The following is a 27,411-nucleotide window of genomic DNA, read 5'->3' as shown; positions in this document are numbered from 1 at the left end:
CGCGTCAGCCGCGCCGCGCCCCCTCCCCGCGTCCCTCCCTCCTCTCGCCGCACCCCCTTCGGTCCGCACGAGCCCCCGCCTCCCCGAGTCCGCGCTCCCGTCGCCTGCGCCGCCTCCCCCTCCCCTCCCCTCTTCTCCCTCTGCTCCTCTCCTCCCCACGATCCTCCCCTCCTCTCAGCGCCCCGCGTCCGCGCCCGCCGGCTGACTCAGCGTCCCCTGAGGCGCGCGCACCGCTGCAAAGCCGCGCGCAGGCCCCTTTCGGTTCTTCTCCAGGTGCCATTTTCCCTCTTGACGCACACGATTTGGAGATGCGGCTCCTCGTTCACTTGGAGCTCTCCCTGTGTGCCAGACGCTGGAAGGGTCTGCAAACGCCTCATATCCTCCCGGAGAGAGGGGCTCAGGTGCCCACCCTGAGACATGACGTTCCTCTCTGTGCTTGCTGTAAAATGCGCTCGTGCTCACACCAGGGCCCTAGCTGTCACTGAGGGCCTTGTGACACTCCGAGAACTGCAAGGAGGAGTGACCAGGCCCCTCCTTGGACACGCCTTGGCCTAGGCAGGCGCTTCCACCTGCCTTAACAGAGCGGAACAGGTCTTTCCTTCTGGAAGGTGGTTCTGCCTGTCTGGCCTTGAAGACTGGACACTGGTTACCAGGATCTCTGTCTCAGCTCTGCCTTTGCTTTCCTCTGTACTTGGGCTAGGGATCCCACCCAGAGGGGGTGGGGGTGGGGGTTGGATGGCCCCTCTGGCCTGGTGGGCACTGATGGGCCACTACTTGAATTGCAGCATGGGAGTGAAGGCACCTATAGGTATGGCCTCTGTCTCTGTGACAGCTGTGGTCCCCACTGAGGATGGGCCCGCTGGCCACACTGCCATCTCACCTTGATGGAGGGGGAACAGATTGGAGTGAGCTCTCCTTCCCCCATAAAGTTAAAAATGCTAGTAGGTGTCACTCCACAGAAGCATCAGTCACCAGCATGGGGACAGTACCAGGCCTAGGAACCGGGAGACTTTGGATCCTTCCTGAGAGTTATGTGACCTTGGGAAAGTCACTTCCTCTCAGTGCCTCACTTTCCTTTTCTTGAAAACGGAAATACTCCCTATGACATATGTTGCCAGGATTAAATGAGTTAATGCTTAGAACAGTGCTTTGGACATTGCACTCAATCAGTGTTGGCTGTCATCATTAGAATTGCTTACAGACCTGGGAAAGTTGTGCTTGTCCATCAGGAACTGAGAAGAAAATTGTGCTTGGAAAAAAAAGTTTGTTAAGGTTAGAAACCGAGATTCAGATATTTAACTATTTAACATTATTCAAAGATCTGGTTATTAGTTTTTTTTAAAACAAACTAAATGCAGGGGCTCCAAGCTGGCTCAGTGGGTAGAGTGTATGACTCTTGACCTTAGGGTTGTTAAGTTTGAGCCCCATGTTGGGTGTAGAGATTATTTAAAAATAAGGTCTTTAGAGGCGCCTGGGTGGCGCAGTTGGTTAAGCGTCGGACTTCAGCCAGGTCACGATCTCGCGGTCCGTGGGTTCGAGCCCTGCGTCGGGCTCTGGGCTGATGGCTCAGAGCCTGGAGCCTGTTTCCGATTCTGTGTCTCCCTCTCTCTCTGCCCCTCCCCCGTTCATGCTCTGTCTCTCTCTGTCCCAAAAATAAATAAAAAACGTTGAAAAAAAATTTAAAAAAAATAAGGTCTTTAAAAATCTTTTTAAATAAATGAACTAAATGCAGAAAACAAAATAATAAGATTTTTTTATGTGTATCTGTATTGCATTGAATAATGTTACAGTAGTCACACATAGTCGTATCTATGTCACAGAAGCCAAATGCAAGGCCACCCTGAAACTGATACTCAGACTGTGAGGCTATTGGGGGAAAATACAGTATTATGAGACAGTGAATGAGAGGTGGAAGGAACAGTGGTTTTCTTATATTGGATCTGAAGAAGATTCTCTCTGAGGAGGTAACATTTGAGCTCGTCAAGGATGACAAAGAGCCAGCTCTGTGCCTCTGAGGCACAAAGGTGGGCATGATGCATAGTAAGGCAGGCCACCGTGGCTAGAATATGAAGAATGAGGTTGGGAGGTACATAGGCCCAGGGAATGAAGATGAGCTGAAAAGACTTTGGAGGGTTTTAAGCAGAGGAGGCATGGATCTAATTTACCTGATAGGGATAGAGTTGACACTGTCTCTGACCTCTAATTCAGGGGAGAGACAAGAAAAGAGATAAAAATCATTACAGTAATTTGGGTACCTTGCTAGGAGAAGCTGGGGCCGTGGGAAGTGTAGGGATTTAGCCAATGTTAGAGCTAGGCTTAACTATAGGTCTCTAGCTTGTGCAATTCATCTGAAACTTATCAAAAGATGTCTACCCTCTGCTTTTTTCTCTACCCCCTTCCCACTAAACAATATTAAACAACAAAGTGTTTGCACACTGATTTCAGCTCTCATATTATTCAACCTTCCCCAACTTTGGACTGATTACTTTTGGGGGTGGGGAGTGATTTTGGTTGCAACTTTTTCCACAGTGGAAAAGGTGTTCTGACCCATTTTATTTCTCCCAGGGTAGAAATAAGTGACACCAAATGCATCCACTTAAAATTCCAGCACTTCAATAGAGGACTGTTCTTGGGTAGCAACGTTAAACAAGCAAGGAGCATGCTTCCGAATAGGGCTTCAGGATTTCTTGCAGGCATTACAAGTTGCCTTTATTACGAGGTGTGAAATGTATCTGTCTGGGAAGGGGATACAAAGACTTTGGTAACCTAGCGATTACAGGTCCTGGAAGTGGTGGAGAGAAGTCATCACTTTAATGCTCTGTCCACCTAACCATGGGTTACCAGGAGCAGTTCACTATTCAACCACTATCCTAGATGGAGTCGTAGGTGAGGCCCATCAATACTTTTCCCTTCTAAGGCCCCTTGGTCCAGCCCACGCCATCTCACCTGGGCATCAGGGCGTTATGCCCCACTCCCCTTCTCATCACTGCTCTATCCTGGTCCAGAGACATATGCCCGCCAGGTATGAGGTGACAGAGATCCTCTGCCCGGTCCAGCCTCTGGGTGATGTAGCCGCAGAACAAATGATCAGGCCGACAATCTCCGAGCAGAACACCAGGGCTTTCCTTGTTTTCCAGCCTTCGCCTTTCCAAGGCCCCTGCTTGCCTCCACCTTTCCACTGGGTTAAGAACTACCCCAGAAAAGGAAGGAGGTGGGGGAGAAAACCCCGCCCCACTGCCACGTTCAATTCAGGGATGGACTCTTCCCGGGCCTGACCGCCGCCTCCTAAGGAAGCCCCTTGGGGGCCCACCGTCCTGCAGCAGCCCCGGATGTCCCTACCCTACCCTCTCCGGGCCTGGCTCCTGAGGTCAGATTTAGGGCAGCAGGAGCCCAAAGACTCCCGCCACCTGCCTGCCCACTCCAACCTTGCCGGCGACCCCGCCCACGCAGGCGGAGGTTTAAAGGGCCAGGCGGGCCCAACCCGGAGCAACGCCCCTCCCTGCTCCCGCCGCCTGCCCAGGCCGCACCCACTTGTGGGCGGTGCGCCCGGGCCTATTTCACCCGCGGCGGGCGCGGCCGCTTTAAGCGGGGGCGGGACTGCACGGCGGCTGTGGCTGCGAGGGCTTCGCTGGGGGTCGCGGGCTGGAGCTGCAGGAGGCCGGCCGCCGAGGTGAGGGTAATCGCGGGCAGGCGCAGGCAGGCGAGGGAGGGCAGCGGAACGCCCCCAGGAGGCTCGCGCTGCTGCCCGGACCAGTGCGGCGGGGACCCGGCGTGGGGAGGCCTGTGCGGCGGCTCCGCGGAGCGACAGAGGTAGGCTCCGTACGCCGGGTCCCCCTAGGTCCCCCCCTCCCAGCTCCCACCGGGGTCCAGCCCGGGAGGCGGGGGCCGGCGGCCGCCCTGTAGCCTCCGCCTGCCTGGCGGCGCTGGGGAGCTCTGGGAGACGGACGGCTAGCGGAGCGGGAATTGGCCCTCGGCGCTCGCCGTAGCACGGCTTGGAGGGCGGACGCTGGGTGCCCAGGGACGACGACAAAAGGAGGGAAGCGGAGAGCCGTTTGAGACCGGGAAGAGAGAGCGTGAGGTTGGGGCCCCGTTCCCCCGGAGGCGTCCCGGGCCAGCCTGGCACCTCCCGGCCTCCACGCAGGCCCCTGGCTCGTCCGGCCCGGCGCGGAGAGCGAAGGTAGCGGCGACGACAGCGCCCCCTCTGGTCCGGCGGCGCCGCCTCAGTCGCGGCGCGGCGGGGCGGGGCGGCCGGGCCGTTTGTGCGCGGGCGCGGCTCCGGCTCTGGCCTTCCCACCTGGGCCGGGACGCGGGCTTCCGTCGGGCCCGTGGCCGGCGGCATCATCAAGCTGCTCTCCCGCAGACGGGCGGGATGGGCCGTTTTCACTCCTCAGCCCACCTCCCACCCTCACTCTCACCCCCAGGCCCAGCAGAACGCGGGGCCTGGCCTCTTGGGGCCCCGGGCGATGGAAGAGTTGACTTCGGTGAAAAAGGGGGTCCAAGGAGTTTGGGCACGACCCGAAGTTTCGTAGGCACAGAGAGGCCCTCACCCTGACTCTTGGGTCCCCAGGGATGAGAATATGGGGGCATTCGGTGAAATGCCCGAAAGAGGAAGCAGTAAGTAGTCAGGTCTTCCAGCAGGGCTGACGGAATCCCCCTCTTCTGTCTCCATGAGTTTTCCTGCCCGGAGCAGGAGGAGCGGGATAGAGCACCTCTCGGCGTTTTCTGCATCCAAGTGCTTTTTTTGGTGGTCTCGGAGACCGTGGCCAGAAGAGGCTTTGTGGAGTCAGGGTGTCCCCATCACTTGGGGCACAAGTGTGAGCTGCAAGGGAGTGCATCCGGTAGGCAGGGCTTTTCAAAGGTCGGCAGAAGAAGCAAATTAAGTCCTGAAACTGCGGCTTCGTGCCCGGTGGAATTAAACAGTTCTATACACAAGGAAGATGGGTAAAAGCAAATTCATCAGGTTCTCAAGATACTTCTGTGAGGGCTCTTAAAATTCAAACCAAGTGTCAGCCTGGAGAGGTAGCTCCTGAAGTGTGGTCATCAACGACCTGAAGCATGCATGCATTCATTCATTGAAAGAGTATTTTCTAAGTACCTACTTTGTGCCAGCTGCAAACAAAATTTACAGCTTCCTGGGCCCCTCACTGAACCACAGTCTCTGGGTAGTGCTTGGAAGTCCGTCTTTGGCACCTGGTGATCTTAGTGCACACTGAAGTTTGAGAACCAATCACCTAGGATAGAGGTTGCCAAATCCAGTCAGCTGCCTGTGTTTGTTTTTGTTTTCTTTTTTAGGATTTTTATTTTTAAGTGATCTCTACGCCTCTGCACCCAACGTGGGGCTCGAACTTACACCCCAGAGACCGAAAGTCTCATGCTCTACTGACTGAATCAGCCAGGCGCCCCTCAGCTGTGTGTTTTTATATAGCCTGTGAACTAGGAATGCTTTTTACCTTTTTTATTATTTTTTTAATGTTTTATTTATTTTTGAGAGAGAGAGACAGAGTACCCATGGGGGAGGGGCAGAGAGAGAGGGAGAGACAGAATCCGAAGCAGGCTCCAGTCTCTGGGCGGTCAGCACAGAGCCCAATGTGGGGCTCGAACCCACGAACTGCGAGATCATGACCTGAGCCAAAGTTGGACGCTTAGCCGACTGAGCCACCTAGGCACCCCGGTTTTTACATTTTTAAATGGTTGAGAAAAAATCCACAGAAGAAGAATGTTTCATGACATTTTAGAATTATATGATATTGAAATTTCGGTGTCCATAAATAAAAGCTCTCTGGATCACAGCCATGATTTTTCATCTGTGGGTTGTCCATGGCTGTTTATTGGCTATAACAGAGTTAAGTGTTGTGATAGAGACTAAAAAGGCTAAACTGTTTACTTTCTGGCTTATAGAGAGTTTGCCAACCCCTGGCCTAGGGAAAGAAAAATATACAGTAAGGGGGAGAGGGGGACGTCTATTTATAAAAATCATGTTTAGAAGTTAATAGATAAAATGGATATAAGTAAATTTCATTTTCCAAAAAGCAGAATGAATAGTATTCTGGGTTAATTAAAAAGTATTTAGTTTAATGTAGTTATTTAGGTAAGATTTTCCATATAGATTGTGAGCCTGTGCCGTTAATAAGTTGACAGACCATGTGCTTCTTTTCATAGGCTGGGTGAACTCATGGACCTGATACCTTTCTCTTGAGAAACCAACCGGCTGAAAAAAAAATGGCATTTGTTGCAACACAGGGGGCCACGGTGGTTGACCAAACCACTCTGATGAAAAAATACCTTCAGTTCGTGGCAGCTCTCACGGATGTAAATACACGTGAGTCAATTCTGTTAAGAAGTACATTATCGGGACTCATTCTGTTCCGTTCAAATGACATGCACCTGGAGATAAATAGTAATGTCAGCTTTTATCCTAATTTTCCCATTCCCTGCCTTGTGGAGAAGCAAAGTGATGAGCATTGCTGGCTGGAGCCCCAAAGAGGCACACGTGTGTGTGTGTGTATGTATGTACATATCTGTGCCCTTGTCTGTGCATGCACATGCATGTCTGGGAGTATGAGTGTGTGTGTGACTGGTGGTAGGGAACAAGTTATGTGCCTTCTGTTGGACCATGACAGTCAAACTGATAAGATCTGATTGCTTCTCTTAACTCCCTAAATCTTATCATTTTCTGAAGACCCTTAACATAATTTCAATTACCTGATGACTTGTTTTGTCATTTACAGCTGATGAAACAAAGTTAAAAATGATGCAAGAAGTTAGTGAAAATTTTGAGGTATGAGCTTAATTTATTTTTTTTCTTGTGAGCTGAATATTCACATGTACTTTCCAACTGCTCCTCTGTCAATCTTACTAGTAAGTCAGAAATCGTTCTCTCTGTTAGTGTGACCTATTGCATTTCAGAACTGAAATTTGACCTGCACACAGTATTGTCCAACTTCCTCACCTAGTGACCGTGAACTTCAAGTGATGTTGAGGAATGTTGCTTTGGTTTTGGTGGTTGAACTTGTTTTCGTTTTGAGGCATATGCTTTCAGGATGCGCTCACACTTGTGTGGTAGATTTGTTGTATTCACATAATAACAGGTGGAGTGAGAGCTGGAAGTCCGTTGTGGCTCTGTTACTTAATCACTTCCGTGACCTTGAGCAGTTTCTCTCTTCTGAGTCTCACATTCCACGGTTTTATAGTGTCCTGTTAGGTCTCTGTGCACTTTTCTTCAGTCTGTCTTGTCTGTGTTCTTTAGATTGGATAATTTCTACTGCCTGCCTTCAGGGTCACAGTGTTTTGTGTCCTCTCCAGTTTGCTGAGATGTTTTTTTCTTTAATTTTTTTTTTAACGTTTATTTATTTTTGAGACAGAGAGAGACAGAGTATGAACAGGGGAGGGGCAGAGAGAGAGGGAGACACAGAATATGAAACAGGCTCCAGGCTCTGAGCTGTCAGCACAGAGCCCGACGCGGGGCTCGAACTCACGGACCGTGAGATCATGACCTGAGCCGAAGTCGGACGCTTAACCGGCCAAGCCACCCAGGCGCCCCAACTGCTGAGATTTTTTAAAATTTCAATTTATTTTTTATATTATTTCAGTTATTGTCCTTTCAGTTTTGGAACTTCCATTTGGTTCTTCTTTTTAGATTTTGGGTCTTCACGGAGATGATCATCGTTCATTAATGCCCATTTTGTTCTTGGAACATGTTTATAATGACTGCATTCAAGTCTTGAGTAAATCTGGGGGTCACATGATCCTGCCTCTTCGCACGTCTGGGACTTTTTGAGTATGCTGAATATTGTATGTGAAACGTAGGGACTCTAGCTTCTTCCGTTCCCTCCCTCTGAAGAGTGCTGATATGTTGATTGTGGTAGGCAGTTCAGTGGCCGGCTGATCTCCTCGAACCTGCAGAGGCTTGGTTTTATGCTATGGTATGGAGGACCTGTGGGAAGGCTGAGATGGTCCCCAGGTCTCTCTGAGTCAGTGGAATTTAGCCTCCAAACTCCAGCTCCAGGTGATTCAGAAGTTGATTTGAGGCTTTGCTTGTTTAGAGGCTTTACTCTAGGGCAGGGACCTTGCTCAGCTGGGTGTCTGGGGTGAGAAAGAGGTGTTAAGAAAGTGCAGTGTGGCCAGGCTGGACCCACAACATCCTCCAGCACTGCTAGACCCCTGATGGGTCTTTGCCCCTCTTGGTGAGCTGCAGGTAGCGTTACCTCCTCTTACCTGGACGTGCAGCTCAGCCCTCAGTCAAGGTCTCAAGGACTCAGAGAAGACCATCCCCTGTACTTCCTGTTTCGCTGGGGTTCTCCTTTGCAGGTTCCAGCCACCTGAACTGCCTGAAACTCTGGTGTTTGCTCCTCAGCTCAGCAGGACCATCATACCATCCTTGGGCGCCAGCGTGCCGAGCCCGTCAGGGCATCCGTGCCTGAGCAGAGAGCCGTGGTGGCCATGTAATCTCCACTCTGGAGATCGTGGCCCTTGTCCAGCACCTGAAAACTGTTCTCTCGTGTTTTGTCCAACTTTATGGTTAGTCTGGTGCTGTTAGTTTCATAGGCAAAAGAGAAGGTCACATTTCTTTTCGTGTGGAGATAATAAAACTTTTCTCAGAGAGTTCATGTAATTAACAAAATGTTTCTAGCTTCTGACGTGGTCATTTGAATTGCAAAGGTCGGAATCAGTGGGGATGAATCAGATGCTCTAGGATCTGTAGTAATGGGGAGTATTTCCATTTGGTGGGAGTTTTTCTTTGGTAGTTTTGTTCTAAGTAGACGTTAAGGACTTGTTGCCCTGAACTGAGCTGGGAAAAAAAAAAATCCTGAGATATTTAGAGATTGAGCTAAAGAGCTTTCTTTTCTGCCCAAGCTGCTAACGCAAGCTGTTAAAAACAAAACACAAAAAAACTAAAAAAAGAGGTGGAAGGGAGGACATGATAGGCCTGCATTCTGCGTTTTTGGCAGAGCTGGTAAGTGAGAACCACAGCCCCAGTGGGTTTGAGAGGATCAAGTCATGGAGGGTCTCGTGAACCTGCAGAAACAAGCACTTGAATCCGGCCTCTGAGTGTGGGCACGAGGCTATCCGGATTAGGTGCCTGGCCCCTTTGCCTCTTGTTTCATTTCTCGCTGTTAGCAAGTTAATTTTGGACTTTGGTCCCAGGTGCGTTGATTCAATCCAGAGAACTAAACGTTTACCAAAGCAGTATACTTCGGGCTTTTTAAAATAGTGACTTTTGAAATCTGTATGATATGAACGTTTGCCTTAAGTAAAATCCAGAAAACTAAGCCCTTCAAAGAATTAAATACTAGGATGAGCATCAGTAGGTAATTCTGTATTGCCACCATTTCCACCCTGGAAGAAAGTCTGAATGGGACGAGTGAAATTAAAAAAAATTCCAGTGCTTTCAGGAGCCTTAGAAATTTCCTCAAGCACTTAGGAATAAAATTGTGATCTAAGTAAATGTATGGACCATCTTTCAGGACAGAAAATAAAAGCTTTGAGTTAGAACTCGCATGAAAAATTCATATGGATCAAAGAGCTGGGGGCTAAGTTGTAATGCTGGCAGCACAACGGGGCATCTTGTTGAATGAATCTTTTTTATGGGAGAAATTTGAAACTGACGTTTTGAGAGCTATGGAATCCGTGGTTGCTAATGGGCTTATGTGCAGATGAGCTGGATTTCTTGGTAACCTTGGTAATGTTCCAGCATGAATCTTCTACCTTATGCCCTTGAATGTGGGCATCTCCCTAAAAAGTCTTAAGTTCTAGGCATGAGAGGTGACAAACACAGTTCCTGCTCCCAGTGAATTCATAGTCTGCTTGGGGGGAGCTGCAAGGCACGGTGGGGTCCCCCACGGCGTACTGTGTGAATGGAGCCCTGGGTTCGCCCTGGGAACCTGGTGGTGCTCAGGTGTTATTTTTGCATGGGACCACACTCTTTTCTGGTTTTCACCTTTTCCTCTGTCTTACCCTTCATAGATTCCCCTTCCAAGATTACCTTAGTGTGATAGACAAGAGTAAGAAACTTACCTTAGGGTGATAGATTACCTTAGTGTGATAGATAACCCTATACTTTTATTTTCAGCCCAGATCAGTGTCTGGAGTTTGAGACACTTGTATTTAGTTAACTGCCCAGATGCTTCTTGCGATAGTAACAATTTAACCACTTAGTCCCTTGCTCCCGTCCCTCCCATTAGGAACTAGTTTTAGTGCCTTTTACACCCAGGCTTTCTCATAATTTTGTGCCTTTGTGTATGTTTTTTTTCAAACCTTGTCCTTTTCCACTTTTTCACATGGCTAACTCCTGCTCACCTTTTAGGTTTGAGCATAAACATGGCTTCTTGGGGAAGGCGTTCTCTGCCGTTGGTTCCATTCACTACATTGTGTCCCATTTATAGATGTGCCCTTAGTTGCCATTACCTTCTCCATCATAATTCTGTATTGTTCTTTATCGGTCTTCCCAGCACGTGACTGCCTTCCCCATCTCTGAGGGCACGAATTGTATCTACTTTCTTCATTGTATCCCCGCAGAGCACGTGATAGAATCCTCAATGAGAATTTGTTGCATGAGCAAGTGAGGCCTTAGCAGGGGAGGGGACTTGGCTGTTAGACTTAATTTGCATCCACTTCTAAAGTTTACAGATGGACTGACATTCAGCAACATTTATAACCTCTCTGAGCTTCTTTATCAGAGAAATGGAGACAATACTTACGTTGGGCTTGTGAGGACCACGAGAGAAAGAATAAAAAAAAATATATTACCATAGCATGGCGCTCTGGTAATAACACCAGATGACATTTATTGAGCATTTACCACAGAGCATTTGCTGCATTGTAAATTAACTCATGTAGTCTTTACATGATTACTTACATCAGGAAATAATAGGATACTCAACAGATGGGGATGCTGAGGCACAGAGGCTGAATAACTGCCCAAGGTTCCCACTTCCTGAGTGGGTTCCAGAAAGTGCTCTAGGAGCCATTTTACTGCACGGTCTCCAGACTGTAGTTTCATTTTCTGTTCTTTTAGAATCAGTGCTGGGATAAATAATGGATTAGGTTGGGTTATAATCCAATTAATGTAGATCTAACCAGTAAATTAGCTTCAGATTAGAAAGAGGTGTCAGTGTGTTTAGGCTCTTTGTTTTCCACCTGAAGAAAGTAAGATCTAGAAGCTAAATGACCTTTCAGAAGTTTCTTACTCAGGTGGTGGCACAGCCACCTTCTAGAGCAGGCTCTGAGTTCCACATTTTCCACAGTGCTAGTATTTCTACTTTTAACAGTAAATGTTAACATTTGGGCTCTTAAATTGGATTTCAGAAGCAGTGGTCATTTTAATTAATTTAAAACTGCAATCACGAGACCCCAGGGGCGCCTGGGTGGCTCATTCAGTTGGGCGTCCGACTTCGGCTCAGGTCCTATTCTCGTGGTCTGTGGTTCGAGCCCTGTGTCGGGCTCTGTGCTGACAGTTCAGAGCCTGGAGCTTGCTTCTGATTCTGTGTCTCCCTCTCTCTGGCCCTCCTCCTCTCATGCTCCGTCTCACTCTCTCTCTCAAAAATAAATAAACATTAAAAAAAAAAACTTTAGGGGCGCCTGGGTGGCTTAGTCGGTTAAGCGTCTGACTTCGGCTCAGGTCACGATCTCGCGGTCCGTGAGTTCGAGCCCCGCGTTGGGCTCTGGGCTGATGGCTCAGAGCCTGGAGCCTGCCTCCGATTCTGTGTCTCCCTCTCTCTCTGCCCCTCCCCCGTTCATGCTCTGTCTCTCTCTGTCTCAAAAATAAACGTTAAAAAAAAAATTTTTTAGGGGCCCTGGGTGGCTCAGTCGGTTGAGCGACCGACTTTGGCTCAGGTCATGATCTCACGGTTTATGAGTTCAAGCCCCGTGTTGGGCTCTGTGCTGACAGCTCAGAGCCTGGAGCCTGCTTTGGATTCTGTGTCTCCTTCTCCCTGCCCCTCTCCCACTCATGCTCTGTCTCTCTCTGTCTCAGAAATAAACATTAAAAAAAATTTTTTTTTAAAGTTTTAAAACTTCAATCACAAAAGCCTCTAAAAGCACTAAAAATTACTTTTGGCCTCGCTAAAGTGTTTTCTCTTTTGAGGTTATAGTGTGAATGGGAAATGAAAATATGAAAATACGCAGACTTAACGGGGTTTTCTTTTATCTTTGCCTAATTAGAATGTCACATCATCTCCTCAATATTCCACATTCCTCGAGCACATCATCCCCCGATTTCTCACATTTCTTCAAGATGGGGAGGTCCAGTTTCTTCAGGAGAAACCAGCCCAGGTAATCTGTTCAGAAATGTCAGCGAGCAGAGAAAATGTTGGCTTGCAAGCATTTATGAATTAAAACAAGTGAGAAAACTTAGGGTTCCACTTTAGAATAAGAGACGTTATAAGCACCTGGGTGGCTTAGTTGGTGAAGCGTCTGACTTCAGCTCAGGTCTGATCTTGCCATTCATGGGTTTGGGCCCCACGTCGGGCTCTGTGCTGACCGCTCAGAGCCTGGAGCCTGCTTTAGATTCTGTGTCTCCCTCTCTCTCTGCCCCTCCCCTGTTCACACTCTGTCTCTGTCTCTGTCTCTCTCTCTCTCAAAAATAAACAAACATTAAAAAATAATAAATAGAGTAGGAGAGGTTTTGTCAGTAAGGATAGTTTTGTCCCAAACCATGCCTCTTCAGTTAAATGTCTTGGTTTTAATTCTTTACTTTTGCTGACTGGTGACATGTATACACTGTGTACTATAGACGAGTTCATATATCCACAAAAAGAGGGAGTGATCCCTTAGGTGACCCTCTCCATAGCTAGTGCCTCATCTACTCTTAGTGTCCATTCTCGTAACTTCTGGCCAGTTTTGTTTTATCTGTACCCGCCCCCGTGCTTTGCACCCTCCCCCCCCACCTTGATCATTTTAAGACTGTCTCATCATAATTTTTTCTATAAATATTTCAGTGCATGTCTCTTAAAAATAACTCTTTAAAAGTTAACATAATGCTAAACAAAGCATTTTTATGTTGTACCAGTTGAAGATCTACACATTTGACCTACCTTTTAGTTGTTGACGCCACAGTCGTACTCCAGAAGCTTAGTCAGCTTGTGATGCAGTCAGTCCTCGGGCCCAAGAGAATCAACCAGGGAGAGGATCATAGGAACCAAACACATGATGGAAGGAGATCCCAGACCAAGTTCAGTTTGTGTTGTGCTCTTTCATCTGAAATGCAGCCAGCAATCACACACTAGTGCCCTTCCGCTGGAAATAGTGATAAGTTTTCAAAGAGGGAAGGTTAGGCTTGGTTGATTTGGTACACGACTGTGGAAAGCTTGAAGTAATGGTTTGCGGTATGTACCTGGGATTACGTTTAAGTAATTTACAAGACTGTTCCTGAAATGGGGTCCATCTTGTAGTTGGGTGGTTCCCAGTGTGGGGTGCAGACAGCCATGTAACTTGGAGAGTATAAAAGAATTCTTCTGGGATTCTTGGAAGGATTTGATATTTATGTTTTTTATTTTTCTTCACCAGCAACTGCGGAAACTGGTCCTTGAAATAATTCACAGGATACCAACCAACGAACATCTTCGTCCTCATACAAAAAACGTTCTATCTGTGATGTTTCGCTTTTTAGAGGTAATCTTTGAGAATTCTTGTTATTTAGCCGTATTCAGACTTTCAGTGGTTTTCTTCTTGTAGAATCTGGTATTCCATGCTTCTCTTTCACTGAAGTTGTGATTCGCATGAGTAAAAACTTTCTTAATGTCCATTTTGCCAACCAAATTACTAAGAAATATTATTTAAAGATTCATGGAGTCAGCAGGGAATTGAGTAGACATAGTGGAAATGTTTGGAAAGGTTTGGGTAGACAGACTCAGAGTGCAGGGCCCTTTGGTTTTCTTCTACTTCAGGCACAGTAGATGCTGCTAAAGAGTTTCTCAAACTCTTCGGGTGAATCCACCTGATACCTGTTAATGTTAACCTCTAAAACTTTCCTTGCTGCTTAGTCCCAACGGGTTTAGAATTCTGTTGTATTTCGGGGCCTCTTGGATGGGTGAGCTTTGGAGGGGGATAGAGTTGGATTCAGAGCCTCTTCTGCCATGGGTTAGCTGCTGTGGTAGCCTCATTGCTTACCTTCTCTGAGCCTTAGCTTCCTCATAGGTAAGATGTGGAGGACACCCCCATTCAGAGAGCGTAAAGGATTTAGCAGATTGTCCAATACGGGGTGGATGCTCACCAGTTCTGTTGGCAGCATTTTTAAGCAACGAGAAAGCGTCCTTTGGACCATTAAGACCTTCCTTCATGGTGTGACTTGCCAAAGTGTTACTCTCCAGAGCTCACTGGCAGGATACCCTTCCGTTGGTCCACCAAAGACCTCAAAAGCTTCTTGTCTGAGGCTACTGTGTTCTGTGTTCAACACATGAAATCTGGGTTGGCTGACATTGGGTGCGTGTACAGAAAAATGCTTAGAAAATAGCCTGTGATCTTTAGATTAAAATAATCTTAGAAGTGTAACTCTTTTTAAATGCTTTTTTTTTTCTTTTTTAAGACGGAAAACGAAGAGAATGTTCTTATTTGTCTAAGAATCATTATCGAGCTACACAAACAGTTCAGGCCACCCATCACACAAGAAGTAAGTGTTTAGACTGATAGCATTTATAAAAGTATGTCAACAGGCTTTTTCTTTTGCATAATGTGTATACTCTCTTTTAGAATTGATGGGACATGCTGCTTTCCAGAAAAGGATAGCCTCAGTCTGGGGGGAAGTCTTTATGGGTTTCACAGTGATTTTTGTTTGGTCCATGTTTATATGAATATTCTGCTGAATTTGTACATTAGTTGAAACGTGGTAAACTACTAAACTGGCAGGGCTGTTTGGGTAATTCTGGTATTTACAGGTCTGATGTGCTGGAAGGCTTCAGTCATTGTATGCTCTGCAAGGGTGTGAGATGTGGGTTCTGAAGTCAGAACTGGCTTGGAATCTCAGCTCTGTAACTCAGTAATTGACCATCTGTAATTGGCATTGGGTCAGCTCCTAGCCCTTTGGAGCTTTTTCCATAAAATGAGCGCCCTCACAGGACATAGCCACAAAAGATTGCTTGAAGAATTCAGTATGAAAGTTAAGTTCTTAGCAGAGTGATTGGTACCTACAAAGTAAGCATTAAACCTGCTGTTAGTCATAATTAAGGTAGTATCTTCTCTAACATTAACTTTAGTAAATGCATGTTGTGGATTATTTTGCAGTTAAAAGAGTAAAGATGAAATAGAATTCCTGTCATTTTAAGAAAGCGATTTTGATGTCTTGATTTCTGTTCCTTGTCCCTATCTTATGTATATGTATATTTTCTACATAAGAGTGTTTTCCTGATTGTAAAAAATTCTTTACAAAGTTGATTTTTAATGGATGTGTAGTAGTCTTTCTTACGATGCCCTTGTTTTTAGATAGTTAAGGTATTGCAGAATTTTTATGTTAAGACTATTGCTAAATATCTTGTTTACAGTTCAAATTATTTCATAGACTGGTTTTGTAGTAGAGTTATCAAGTCAAGCGAGTTAATGTTTTAATGCTTCTGAGAGATATTGATTGTCATTAAGTTGATTTCCAGAAGGGTTTGAGCGGTTCATGCTTCCCTTGGTAGTATAAGAGAGTCTCCTTCTGGTTGGATTCCATCTCACATGGATAGTAGTACTTTTTGAAAGGCAATAAGTGGTATTTATTTTCATTTTTGTTCCTTTGCTCTTCCTGATTTAGAAACTTACTTCCTTCTTATTTCTTTTTTTGTCTGTTCACGTTCATTGCCTGTTGGAATTTGAGTCTGACATTTTTCCTGCCTGTTTTATGAGTTCTTGTACTCATGTATTAGCACTTGCATTACTTACTATATTTTCTGTTTATAAATTTCTTATGTTGTCTTTTTAAAATTTTACTTTCAGATTCATCATTTTTTGGATTTTGTGAAACAGATTTACAAGGAGCTTCCAAAAGTAGTGGTAGGTTTTTAATATCGTTTGAATCTATTATTTGTATACATTTATTCCTCATTCCAAAGGGAATTTGAAATAGTTGGGTTGAAGGAATAATTGGGGGGAATGCAAATTTGAGGATGAGGAGTGTTTAGTGGTGGTCAGAATGGAGGTTGATAAATCAGCCATTTAAAAGGAGTTCTTTCGGTTTCACTGTTTAAATACGTCATTTTTTATGTAAAAGCAGTGTGTTTTAGTGTAGAAATTTGCAAAAAACAAAAAACCCAAGGTAAATTGTAATTTTCTTACTTGTAAGCAACTGTTGATATTAAAGTTTCACTTTTTCCACGCTTTTTAAAGATGGTTGCACTCCTATTGTGAGGTTTTTTTGGGAGGTAGCGTCCGCTTTTAGATTCCTTTTCAGTGTCATTAAAATTCCTTCCTATATTGAAAGAAGTCTTTCTCAGTGGCTTCAGCAGTGTGTGAAAGCGCATGGCGTGCATGAGGGCGGTCTCCTCCCCACCTTACTCTCACCTAATAGACGGTGCCACTGGGACCAGTTTGGAACATCCTGTAACACACTTTTCTGCCAGCAGTCATAGTTCTTAGTGGCCCCATAATTTCCCGTCCTGTGTGTGCACCTGGATTGTCTCCTTGATGCTGGTTTTCCCAATTTCCACTTCCTGTCACAATCACAAGTAATACTGGTAAAAAATTTTTGGTAAAAATCATTGTGCATGAATCTGTTCGTGTATCAAAGTTTTTCTAAAGATTTTTTTTTTTAAGCTTTAAAGGAATTTTTTAAAAATCAAAGAAGTAATATCCTTTTGGTATTTTAAGGATTTTAATCTACGAATGTATAAAATTTCATTTGTTGCATTCTGAAATTGTCAAGTTATCATTATTACTGAGTTAGCAAGTGCTGACACTTGCCATTCAGTCAGAAAAGCTGCTTTTCATAAGAAGTGGTCTTATTTAATCTAAAGCCCAAATCGCATTGAGAACTAAGGATGGCAGTGAGGCCCTGGCTTTTAAAAATGTCTGTGCTTTGCTTCCATTCCTGTCTTTGATCTATGTGTAGGAGACTGTTTGGAAAGTGGATTCAGTGGGGACTAGCTCTGAGTTTCCTACCACCAGAGGGAGGGGCTACATCCCCCCCCACCCCCCCCCGCCCCCCCCACTGAGGTAGTGACGGAATGCCATGCACCTGATCTCTTACCAGCCAGGAAAAAAAGGAGAAAATACTTTGGGCGAGTTTTTTGTTTTCCATTGTTGACGGTAGAGGATGTCGCTGTCATGTTCTCTTTGTCCGTAAAGAGGACCCCAAGTACTATGGCATCAGTGCAACGGAAAAGCGTACAACACTGGGTTTGCTCCATCAGGTGTCAGGTGTGTTTCATTGAGGAATATTGTGTCTGACTCGGAAGAATGATTTCTGCTCTTTCTATGCAGAACCGCTACTTTGAGAACCCTCAGGTGATCCCCGAGAACACAGTCCCTCCCCCAGAAATGGTTGGTATGATCACAACAATTGCTGTGAAAGTCAATCCAGAGCGCGAGGACAGTGAGACAAGAACAGTAAGTTTTTTTCCATCATTTTGCTTTGTTTTTATCCATGTCTTCTATACTTGGTAGAGGAAAAAAATGAGGTACCCTTCATGTATATTTTTAGTGTATTTTGGGGATTTTTCCTCTAAGCACTTGAGGTAGTTAAGATCAGAGGCGTGTGAGTGCTTGAGAGTATCACTGGTTCTGCTGTGCAGCCCGCAAGTCCTGAACGTGAACTGTTGCTCACCGTGGATGGGAAGATAAAATGATAAGACAGTAGTGCAAATCCAGAATCCTCTGTTGGGAAGAGCAGCTGCCCAGGCGAGGTGACCTCTGTTCCATCCTTAGCTTTGACATTGACGACGTCCCTTTAAGCTGCATATAAATTTGCGATTCAGTACCTGAGAGCATGGGCTCTCAGGACAGAAGCTTAAAACTTGGGGACGATGTTCCAGCCCCACCACTTAGGCTTTTTTGGCTGTAACAAAGTACATAGCTTTTGTTCTGTCCTTAATTTTCCATCTCCTTATCTGACAAGCCCGTCTGGTGGGATTTTGTGAAGGTAATGCCAGTATTGTCTGCAGGTGATGTGAGGTATTTGAAGCGTCTGGCGTAAAGGTAACCTGTACTGAGCAGTTACTGTGGCTGTGTTATTAGGATTGATCCAAGGATACTATCCATCTGTATCTGTTTCACTGCCATCGTTTTGCAGCATGTTTCAGTTTGTGCTAGAATAAACAGGAAACTACATGTCGGAGAAAGCTTTCTTTCCTTTTCTCCTCCTGAATTAGGAACTCGGTTTCGATGTCCGTCTTTGTGTTTCTTTTCTTGCTTGTCTGTTCCTGTCCATTGCCCCTTCTGGATCTGTGTCTGACATTCTCCTCACCTGTGCTGGGAGTTCTTAATATGTTAAGACTAGTGAATTTTTTCTTATGTTTATCGTAAGCGCTCTCTGTTTATAAATACCTTTGAATAAAGCTGGGTAAATTTGTACTTTTTGCTGTTGTTCTTTTAAGTAAAATAATAGATACTAATTGGAAATTTCCCCAAAAAATAAAAAATAAAGTTTCCTCAGGTGATTTGAATGTCTGAGTTTAGACGAATTTTCCTGATGTTTTTACCATAGGTGGTGACGTTGGAAAGTATGTAAAAACCTTTATATTAAACGATAGTTCTCTGTGCTTTATTTTCAAAGTGGTTTGGATCTTTCACCACAGATATTTACAAAGATGTGGCAGTATTTTCCTTTCTCTTCGTTTCCTTGGGGCGATGCTGAGTGGTGGGTTATTTTAAGTGCCATGGTGATAACCTTGGCCCCATTTGCTTCTGTCTTACAGCATTCCATCATCCCAAGAGGGTCTCTTTCTCTGAAAGTGTTGGCAGAATTGCCCATTATTGTTGTTTTAATGTATCAGGTATGTGTGCTGCTTACTAGTTTCTTGGGGTTTTGGCTTCTTATTTTATGACAAAATTCATTTCTGATTTTCTGTGGCAAACAGAACGTGTGTGGTGCACACGTGCCAACTAATGTAATGAGTCTTAGAGTTTTTCTTGGTATGCCAAATTATTTTGCTATAGCAGAGTGTAAGAGCATGAAAATCTGATATGTTTGCTTTTAGCTCTACAAACTGAATATCCACAATGTCGTTGCTGAATTTGTGCCCTTGATCATGAATACCATTGCAATTCAGGTATCCGCACAAGCCAGGTGAGATTTCTCCGGATGGCGACATGGCTCACTGCCACGGTTCTTTAATTCCAAGTGAAAATATGCTTACTGTCGTCTTTCATAAGACACGAAAATTTTGAGTGATAAAAGTTCTGGTAAAGCGATACGCGTTTTTGACTTTTTGAACTTGTGTTTCAGTCATGATGTTAATGGTTGTTTCAGTTCCTTGTTCTGTAAAGATGAGCTGATAACCACGGGTTTGGGGGTCTTGTGAATTTAGAGCTCCCGTTACATGTTCCTGTGCTCACTCCCAGCTGTGGGATATCCAAGCCTCTCCACCTTCAGGCCCCTGCTCTTGCTGTGCCTTTCAGCCTGAGTGCTGGAACGTTTTCTCCCCCTCGTTCCCTTCCCCTCCCTGTCAGCCTTAACCACCGAGTATGTGAACCGTGCATATTCATCTTGCGAGGCCCCCTTGAAGCTTTTCCCCAAATGTAACAGCATTCCTCTTAAGACCTTTGTCACTTTACTCTCTTGACTGTAACCCATCTGGCTCTGAGTCATTGGAAGGCAGGACCTGAGATTAATCAGCTGTAACAAGCCCCGGTGGCCCTTTATGGGGTCTTTTATGGAGCCCCTGGTCCCCTGATGCAGTCTGCTGGCTGTGTTGATCAGTCTGGCGTTGGCTGTTTGGGTGCACGTTATGGCTGCCGTGCCGCGGCTTGGAGAACGGCTTGCTTTTTATGCTTTTAAATCCTTTGTGTTAATCTGAACTGGTTGGTGCTGTGTTTTTGTCTGTGTAGAAATCAAACTTTTGGGTCTTAGTAATTATCGTAGGCTTTGATTAATATTAACATAACCTAAAGAGTTAAGAGTTAATATTGTAAATTCTATTCATTCCTCATTCAGGCAACATAAGCTTTACAACAAGGAGTTGTATGCTGATTTTATTGCTGCTCAGATCAAAACATTGTCATTTTTAGCCTATATCATCAGAATTTATCAGGTAAGTTCACTGACTTTTAAGGCAGGTTTACTGAGATCTAATTTACACACAGTAAAATTCACATTTTGTAGGTATACAGTTCTTTGAATTGACAAATTCATACAGTTGGTAACCACCAACACACCAAAATCTAGGACATTCCCACCACCCCCAAAATTCCCTTTTATATGTTGTCCATTTCCTCCTCGGTCCCTGGCAAACACTGACTTTGTGGTCCCTAGTTTTGCCTTTTCCATAATGTCAAAAAAACGGATCCTATGGTGGGTAGTGTGGGTAACCTTTTGGGTGTCGCTTCTTTGACTTAGCAGTAGTGCGGAGGTTCATCCTTGTTATTTTATTTTTTATCGGTGGATAGTCGTCTTAGTCTGCTTAGGCTTCCCTAACAAAATACCATAGATTGGGTGGCTCGACCAACAAAAATCGGTTTTCTCACAGTTCTGCAGGTTGGGAAGGCCAAGATCAAGGTTCTGGCTGGGTTCAGTTTCTGGTGAGGACTCTTCCTGGGTTACGGATCACTGCCTTCTTGCTGTGTCCTTGCCCGGGGCGGGGAGTGGTAGTGAGAGATCGCTTTTTCTCTTCTAAGGCCACAGTCCTATTGGATTAAGGCCTCATTGTCAAGATCCCATTTAATCTTAATTACCTTCAAAAGACTCTGGTTTCCAGGTCTAGTCACAGTGAGGGTGAGGGATTCAGCCTGAATTTGGGGGATCACAGTGTGGTCTATAGCCACAAGGTATGGATGCACCAGGCTGTGTTTATCCATTCCACAGTTGCTAACCATTTGGGTTGTTTCTGATTTTTTTTAAAGCAACTTTGTCAGGATATAATTCACATATCCTAAAATTCACCTTTTTAAAGTGTATAGTTAAGTGCTTTTAGTGTATTCATAGAGATTTATACAGTCACCGCCACTATCCAATTTTAGAACTGTTTCTTCACCCTCTGAAGAATTCCCATACTGATCGGCAGCGGTGTGATTCGTTCTAGGCCCCTAGCCCTGGCTACCACTGATGTCCTTTCTGTCACTAGACGCACTAATTTCATTTCTGGCCATTGTTGATAAGGCCGATATAAATAAATACTGGTGCACAGGTTTTTGTGGGGATGGATTTGATGCATTGAGTTTTGCTGTTGAAAGTTGGTGTGACAGCAAGTTATGAGGAGAGATTGGAACTTTAAAATAAAAAATGGCATCCTTAATTAACCGGTGAGAGAGGGCGATTATGTCTCTGTTTTTCCCCCACTTGTAGTTGTAGTCTGTCCTTATTTCAGTCTTGAAGAACTTGAAAGAGAGAAACGACACCTTATTTCCCATCAGTCATACCACGTTTTTGAATAAAAGTCTTGTGTAGCTGTAGTTATTGTAAAGTGTGGCATGAATTTAGTCCTGATCTATCCTGTAGCAGTGAATTATAATTACTTTCTTAAGGGAGAGACTTTATTATTTTCAGGAAAAGTGAAAATGGAAACATGTATGCCAGATTGTTTACAGTGAAAACTACCTTTGAAAGCATTCTTATTTTTGTCTTTTAAGTGCATGTGTCTCAATAATGACACCATATACTAAGAAAATGTATGTTTGGTTTCAGAAATCTGAATTAGTGGTGGCTCAGTCAATTGAGCATCTGACTTCGGCTCAGGTCACGATCTCATCATAGTTCATGAGTTCGAGCCCCGTGTCGGGCTCTGTGCTGACAGCTCAGAGCCTGGAGCCTGCTTTGCATTCTGTGTCTCCCTCCCTCTCGGCCCCTCCTTTGCCCGCGTGCTTGCTCGCTCTCTCTTTCTCGCTCTCACAAAAATAAACAAACATTGGGGCACCTGGGTGGCTCAGTCAGTTAAGTGTCTGACTTTGGCTCAGGTCATGATCTCGCGGTTTGTGAGTTCGAGCCCTGCGTCAGGCTCTGTGCTGTCAGCTCTGGAACCTGCTTTGGATTCTGTCTCTCTTTCTGTTCCTCCCCCACTTGCTCTCTGTCTCTCTCTCAAAAATAAACATTAAAAAAAATAAAAAATAAACATTAAAAAAATTTTTTTTAATCTGAATTAGGTACTCCTGGATATTTTATTTTATTTATTAAAAAAAAATTTTTTTTAATGTTTATTTTTGAGAGAGGGAGAGAGAGCATGAGCGGGGAAGGAGCAGAGAGAGAGAGGGAGACACAGAATCCGAAACAGGCTCCAGGCTCTGAGCTGTCAGCACAGAGCCTGATGCAGGGCTCAAACTCACAAACTGTGAGATCATGACCTGAGCCGAAGCCAGACACTCAACCAACTGAGCCACCTGGGCTCCCGACTCCTGGATATTTTAATCAGCTTGAGCTACCTTGGTGAATTGCCTTCTTAACATGCCTCAAAAGGAAACTGATTAGAGCTTATTCTGAGTTGATGAAAGGTGTCTCTGGTGTCATTCACAACTTAACGGGATGACGGAGTGGATGATGTCTTAGGAAATTTTCAATATTTACTTCTCCTGCTTTCTCACCACTGATGAAATGATTCAGGTGCATTGTTAAAAGTTGGGAAAATACAGAACAGTACAAAGAAGTTGTCTGTAATTCCATTATATAAAAGAAACCACTACTTAACATTTCTGTACATCCTTCCACTGTGGCAGCGTGCATGCAAACTACTAAAACTAAAACTTTCTGGATAATACTTGCTTATTAGGATGACCACTTTATGAGGGTCCCTTGAACGAAGCATAGTCTTACTGAACTCTTTTGAAGTTTATAAAATGGGGGTTTTTCTTACTACCTATCTGTAACTGTTGCTTTCCTCCTTCTTTTTATAGGAGTTGGTGACTAAGTACTCTCAGCAGATGGTAAAAGGAATGTTACAGTTACTTTCAAATTGCCCAGCAGAGACTGCACACCTCAGAAAGGAACTTCTCATCGCTGCAAAGCATATCCTCACCACAGAGCTAAGAAACCGTATGTCCACCTTGTCTCGGGATGTTTGTGCGGCCATGCTGGCGTGGTCCTGTCCCCATCTTTGGGGTGGGACCGTGGGTCTTTAGTTCCTTCAGATGTTTTAGGCTCCATGTGTCCTTCTTTCTGTATTGCTGTGTTGTGTTTACTTTTCCCCTTCCTTTCTCTGCCTCTTGCCTACGCCCTCTTGGGCTGCCTCTCTTTGCCTGCCACCAGGTTTCTCTGTGCTGTCCGAACAGTCTCATAATTAGCATGGTCGTTCCCTTAGCATAGCGTATGTCCTCAGCATCTCATGGTATTTCTCTGCCTTTTGGGTGCATATCTTTTGAAATGGCAAGTAGCTGTTTGCTTGTTGATTCATAGCCAGTAACCCTTGAAAGGTGAGAAGAAAACTGTTTTCTTCCTCCGTGCTGTGAAACAGCTTGGGGGATTGGTCCTGTTTTGATGCATAAGACTGATAATTGCTTTTGGCCAATCTGATAATTATATTTTTTCTGTCAGTTATTGATACATATTTTTTTTTAATGTTTATTCATTTTTGAGGAGGGAGGCAGAGAGAGAGGGAGATACAGAATCTGAAGTAGGCTCCAGACTCTGAGCCCAATGTGGGGCTCGAACCCACGAATCGCAGGATCATGACTTGAGCCAAAGTCCAGACCCTTAACCAACTGAGCCACCCAGGTGCCCCAATACATAATTTTAAAATATTTTTGTATTTGCTATGTCCAAATTCCATCCTAAATGTTTTGAGGGGGATAATCTTTTCCCCCAGTAATTGTTCAATATTAAGTGGGTTTTTTTTGCCTCTGGCTTGTAAATCAGAACATATATAAAACTAAGATTGGGCTTCTTTACATAATTCTTAAACATGAAGGGAAAGATACAGTTTGCGTGCTTACACGTGAGCTAATATGATAAAGCTCAAATGTTTTTATGTTATTAAAATACAAGTTATGCATGTAGATATAGCTGAGTAGAATATAGGTATTTTTAAAACCCTTTGTGTGTGAAATGTAACGTAGCAAAGTGCACAAAAGAAATGTATGATTTGCCAAAAATTACAGAACCGATGTGCGTGAACATCACCCAGGATGAGAAATTCAGCGTCACCAGCACGCAAAGCCCCCACGTGCCTCCAGGGCTGAGGGCCATTGCGACTTGTCCAGTCACGGCTCCCTTGGCTGTATGTGCTTTTTCTCCGTGTTCATCTCTGAACACTGTTGAAGTAGAAGAATTTTACACGGAACACTTGAAAATCTCTCCACTGCAGTTCTCAGTAACTGTTGGCATTGCTGCCATTTCGAGTGAGGAGGATCTGGGGTGTCTTTGGGGAGCTGTGTAGCAGGTTTCTACTTGTGGAAACGCTGACAGAGCGCTTCTCGGACAGCCTGTGTTCCGTCCCCCACAGCCCAGCCGTGTGAAGCCACGCAGCTCGGGTTTGGTCTTCAGGCTGTGCCGCCAAGACGGGTGCATTCTGAGCTGCTGCTCTTGGGGTTTGACCACATCAGTCGTGTTGAATACAGCTTTTACACCTCCCTTGCACCCCCCCGACCCCCGCGCCCCGTGCCCTCCTGCCTTTTAAGTCTTTCCACTGATGGGCTTGATTTTTTTTTTTTTTTTTTTTAACAAGCTGTTTTAGGATACTTTGTTTTGAAAGTATCTTAGGTAGCAACATCACAACTTACAAAGGTGTCTATTTAAAAGACACACTTAATCACATTCGATATTAGTAGTATTATATATTAGTATAAAATACAAAAAATGTGTATACGTAAAATTTACACGTCCATCAACATTTTAAGGTATCTGAAACGATAGTAAATAAATAGTAACCCCTTTGCACGAATTCTGAAGAGCAGTAGTTTGAGAAAACCTGGCTGTTTCACAAAGTTACCCATTTTCTGATTCTGGGTCATGGAGGGAATCTGGGAACCCATGCCTGCGCCTTAATTTCTTACCACTTCCTCCTCCCACTCTTTGCTCGTCCGTAGCCAGCCCGCCAGTGTTTGGTGCCTGAGTCCTTTGCATCTTTCCTTCTGTGCGTCCTTCCTATTGACTACCTCTGAGGACATTCCAGGCATGTCCCCTTCTCTGACTTCAGAGGGGCAGTTTGTCGCTGCTTTCATTTGGTGCTTGTCCCTGTGCTGCCTGGCTTTGGGAATTAGCCAGAGATGTGCTCTGTGCCTCTCTGCGTCTGTTCTGTCTTTGACCCTTAGTAGCTATTAGCTGGTGAAGGATGTATTTTACTTGACTTATCAAAGATGGCCACGGTGTCAGACTTGTTCTAGAATCTAAACATTCTCTGGATGTTTGTGGCCAGAGCTCCCGGCAGTGGGGCGGGGGTTGTGTGTATGGCAGAGAGACCTAAAAAATGTGGGTTGCTGCCCTCTGTGCACATCCTCAGAACTGTGAGTTGTCCCTGAGTGAAGACGAGCTGTTTCTACTCTGGTTGGCTCTACAGGCCCACAGGGGAGCAGGGAGGGGGTTTGGTGAGGATTCCACCTGTAGGATTAGAGACAGAACCCTGGTGAGCCTCACTCATCCAGGGAGTTGGGACCTATGTCTATCAGAGCCCTGCAAAATTTCGAGACTTTGGTACTTTATGTGGAGAAATACCCTTCTTTCTCCGTACTTCTCCATAATGAGTAAGCATGAAATGTTTAAGAAGGGGAGGACTCCAGGGCAGTGAATAAAGGGGCATTTAGAGGGTACTGCCCCTCTTCTCCAGGCAGGTGTGGGCCAATGGTGGCAGCTTTTTTTTTCCCCCTAAGATTTTTAAGTAACCGCTATACCCAGTGTGGGGCTTGACTCAACCCCAAGATTGAGAGTCACGTGCTCTTCCGGCTCAGCCCACCAGGCGCCTCGATGGCGGCAGCTTCTGAGGAGGATGGGGCGGGCCTGCAGTGAAGCACTGGGGCAGGTTCTCTGCCAGGGACTGGGAAGCTCCCTTGGTCTGGTTTGTCCTCTGATTCTGCATGTGATCCCAACTGTGTCTTTGACAGCACACGGCCCAGCAAAGCCGGGGTCTTTGAAATACGGCGCATGTGACTTTCTCCTGCCCACGCGTCTCCCAGTCTAGATGGCTTGTTGACAGCAGGCTGGCTACCGTGAGGAAGCCTGCTGTGTCATGGGTGTAATGGGTGACGTGTGCACCGGGTGTTTGTGTTCTAGAGTTCATCCCTTGCATGGACAAGCTCTTTGATGAATCCATACTGATTGGATCAGGATATACTGCTCGGGAGACTCTCAGGTACGATATTCAGCCCATGAGGCCTGTTGGCTAAATCGGGGGGGTCGGGGTGGTGGGCCCTGGCCCTTCATGTGTGAGCGTTTCAACAGACGCTCTCCACAGACCTTTACTCTCCCGTGGGGATTTAGAATTGCGGGAAATTTGGAAACGTTTTAGGTTGGTTTTTATGTGTTGGCTTAAAGGGAAGATTCAGAGTAGTTGTCTTGATGTCAGTTGTAGGCACAACTTGATCTGACTCGTATTGGTTTTTTGTTGGGGTTGTTTTGTTTTGTTTGCTGTTTACATAATAAGTACATCTCTTTATTATAAAAGAATGTGTAAGTACCCAACGAGAAGAAAGAAGGGAAGAAAACAAACGTCTTTGTTCTACATAAGGAGTTCAAGTAACATGGATAATATTTTGGTGCATTTCCTTCTAGTCTTTGTTTTTTATTCATTTCATAAAATAAATGTGGTTGTGACCATGTTTCTTTCTAAAGGAGAAAATTAACAGTGTATTGTTTTTTACAGTGTAAAATGAGTCAACATCAGTAATTTTTTGGTTCTAATTTGGGAGCTGTGATAGATCTTTTGAAAAATAGGAAGAATATTTTGAATACGATGTAGACTATTCACTGTGATGGCCATGTAAAATTGTTACAAATACAAAGACACTTTTATTTTTATTTTTTTAATGTTTGTTTATTTTTGAGACGGAGACAGAGTGCGAGTGGAGGAGGGGCAGAGAGAGAGGGAGACACAGAATCTGAAACAGGCTCCAGACTCTGAGCTGTCAGCACACAGCCCGACGCGGGGCTCGAACTCACGAACCATGAGATCGTGACCTGAGCCAAAGTCAGACGCTTAACCAACTGAGCCACTCAGGCGCCCCAATACAAAGACACTTTTTATGTAGCTTGGGGTTGAACCAGCCTGCAACTGGGCATCAGATGGTGTCACTCCTAGAAGACCTAAAAAGCGTGCCCCAGGTGCACCGCCCCTGTGCCGTGTTCCTGGGGCAGGTAGTGGGAGAAGTGGTGGCCCGCAGACGCGGCCCTGCAGGCATGTTGGGACGGATGCTCACTAGCGGGGGTCTCTGCCC

The 27,411-nt window shown here is 45.3% G+C and overlaps 2 protein-coding genes and 1 non-coding gene across 16 annotated transcripts in view; 2 read left to right on the top strand and 1 right to left on the bottom strand.

Moving 5' to 3' along the window:
* Nucleotides 1-1,690: 1,690 nt before the first annotated feature.
* On the bottom strand, nucleotides 1,691-4,455 carry LOC113594538 (sterile alpha motif domain-containing protein 1-like). The gene is made up of 2 exons (XM_053213532.1): nucleotides 2,947-4,455; nucleotides 1,691-2,736 (listed from the first exon to the last, which is right to left on the bottom strand). Exon 1 carries the CDS (start codon nucleotides 4,340-4,342, stop codon nucleotides 3,341-3,343), a length of 1,002 nt encoding a protein of 333 aa, XP_053069507.1. The 5' UTR covers nucleotides 4,343-4,455; the 3' UTR covers nucleotides 1,691-2,736; nucleotides 2,947-3,340.
* Nucleotides 3,571-27,411, top strand: part of TRRAP (transformation/transcription domain associated protein) — a 111,750-nt gene continuing 87,909 nt past the window's right edge. For 11 of the 14 annotated variants that reach the window (XM_027042218.2, XM_027042225.2, XM_027042227.2 and 8 more), the window contains exons 1-13: nucleotides 3,672-3,810; nucleotides 6,160-6,319; nucleotides 6,729-6,778; nucleotides 12,160-12,270; nucleotides 13,504-13,608; nucleotides 14,522-14,605; nucleotides 15,907-15,963; nucleotides 17,389-17,514; nucleotides 18,822-18,899; nucleotides 19,104-19,192; nucleotides 20,060-20,156; nucleotides 22,945-23,083; nucleotides 26,252-26,330. In XM_027042218.2, the coding sequence (XP_026898019.1) occupies nucleotides 6,220-6,319; nucleotides 6,729-6,778; nucleotides 12,160-12,270; nucleotides 13,504-13,608; nucleotides 14,522-14,605; nucleotides 15,907-15,963; nucleotides 17,389-17,514; nucleotides 18,822-18,899; nucleotides 19,104-19,192; nucleotides 20,060-20,156; nucleotides 22,945-23,083; nucleotides 26,252-26,330 (1,115 nt within the window). In that variant the 5' untranslated portion in view covers nucleotides 3,672-3,810; nucleotides 6,160-6,219. The other 3 variants (XM_027042215.2, XM_027042213.2, XM_027042214.2) reach the window with 3 other exon arrangements.
* Nucleotides 6,441-6,646, top strand: LOC128313716 (small nucleolar RNA ZL1). The gene has a single exon (XR_008294778.1). It is a non-coding gene; the product is annotated as a small nucleolar RNA ZL1 (small nucleolar RNA).

Source organism: Acinonyx jubatus, chromosome E3 (genome assembly GCF_027475565.1).
Source record: "Acinonyx jubatus isolate Ajub_Pintada_27869175 chromosome E3, VMU_Ajub_asm_v1.0, whole genome shotgun sequence".
NCBI lineage: Eukaryota > Metazoa > Chordata > Mammalia > Carnivora > Felidae > Acinonyx > Acinonyx jubatus.
The sequence above is the reverse complement of the archived record's forward strand: the minus strand, read 5'-3'. Positions and strand labels throughout refer to the sequence as shown.

Coding starts and splice junctions, on each gene's coding strand:
- LOC113594538 (XM_053213532.1), bottom strand. CDS start 4,342: ATGATGCCGCCGGCCACGGGCCCGACGGAAGCCCGCGTCCCGGCCCAG.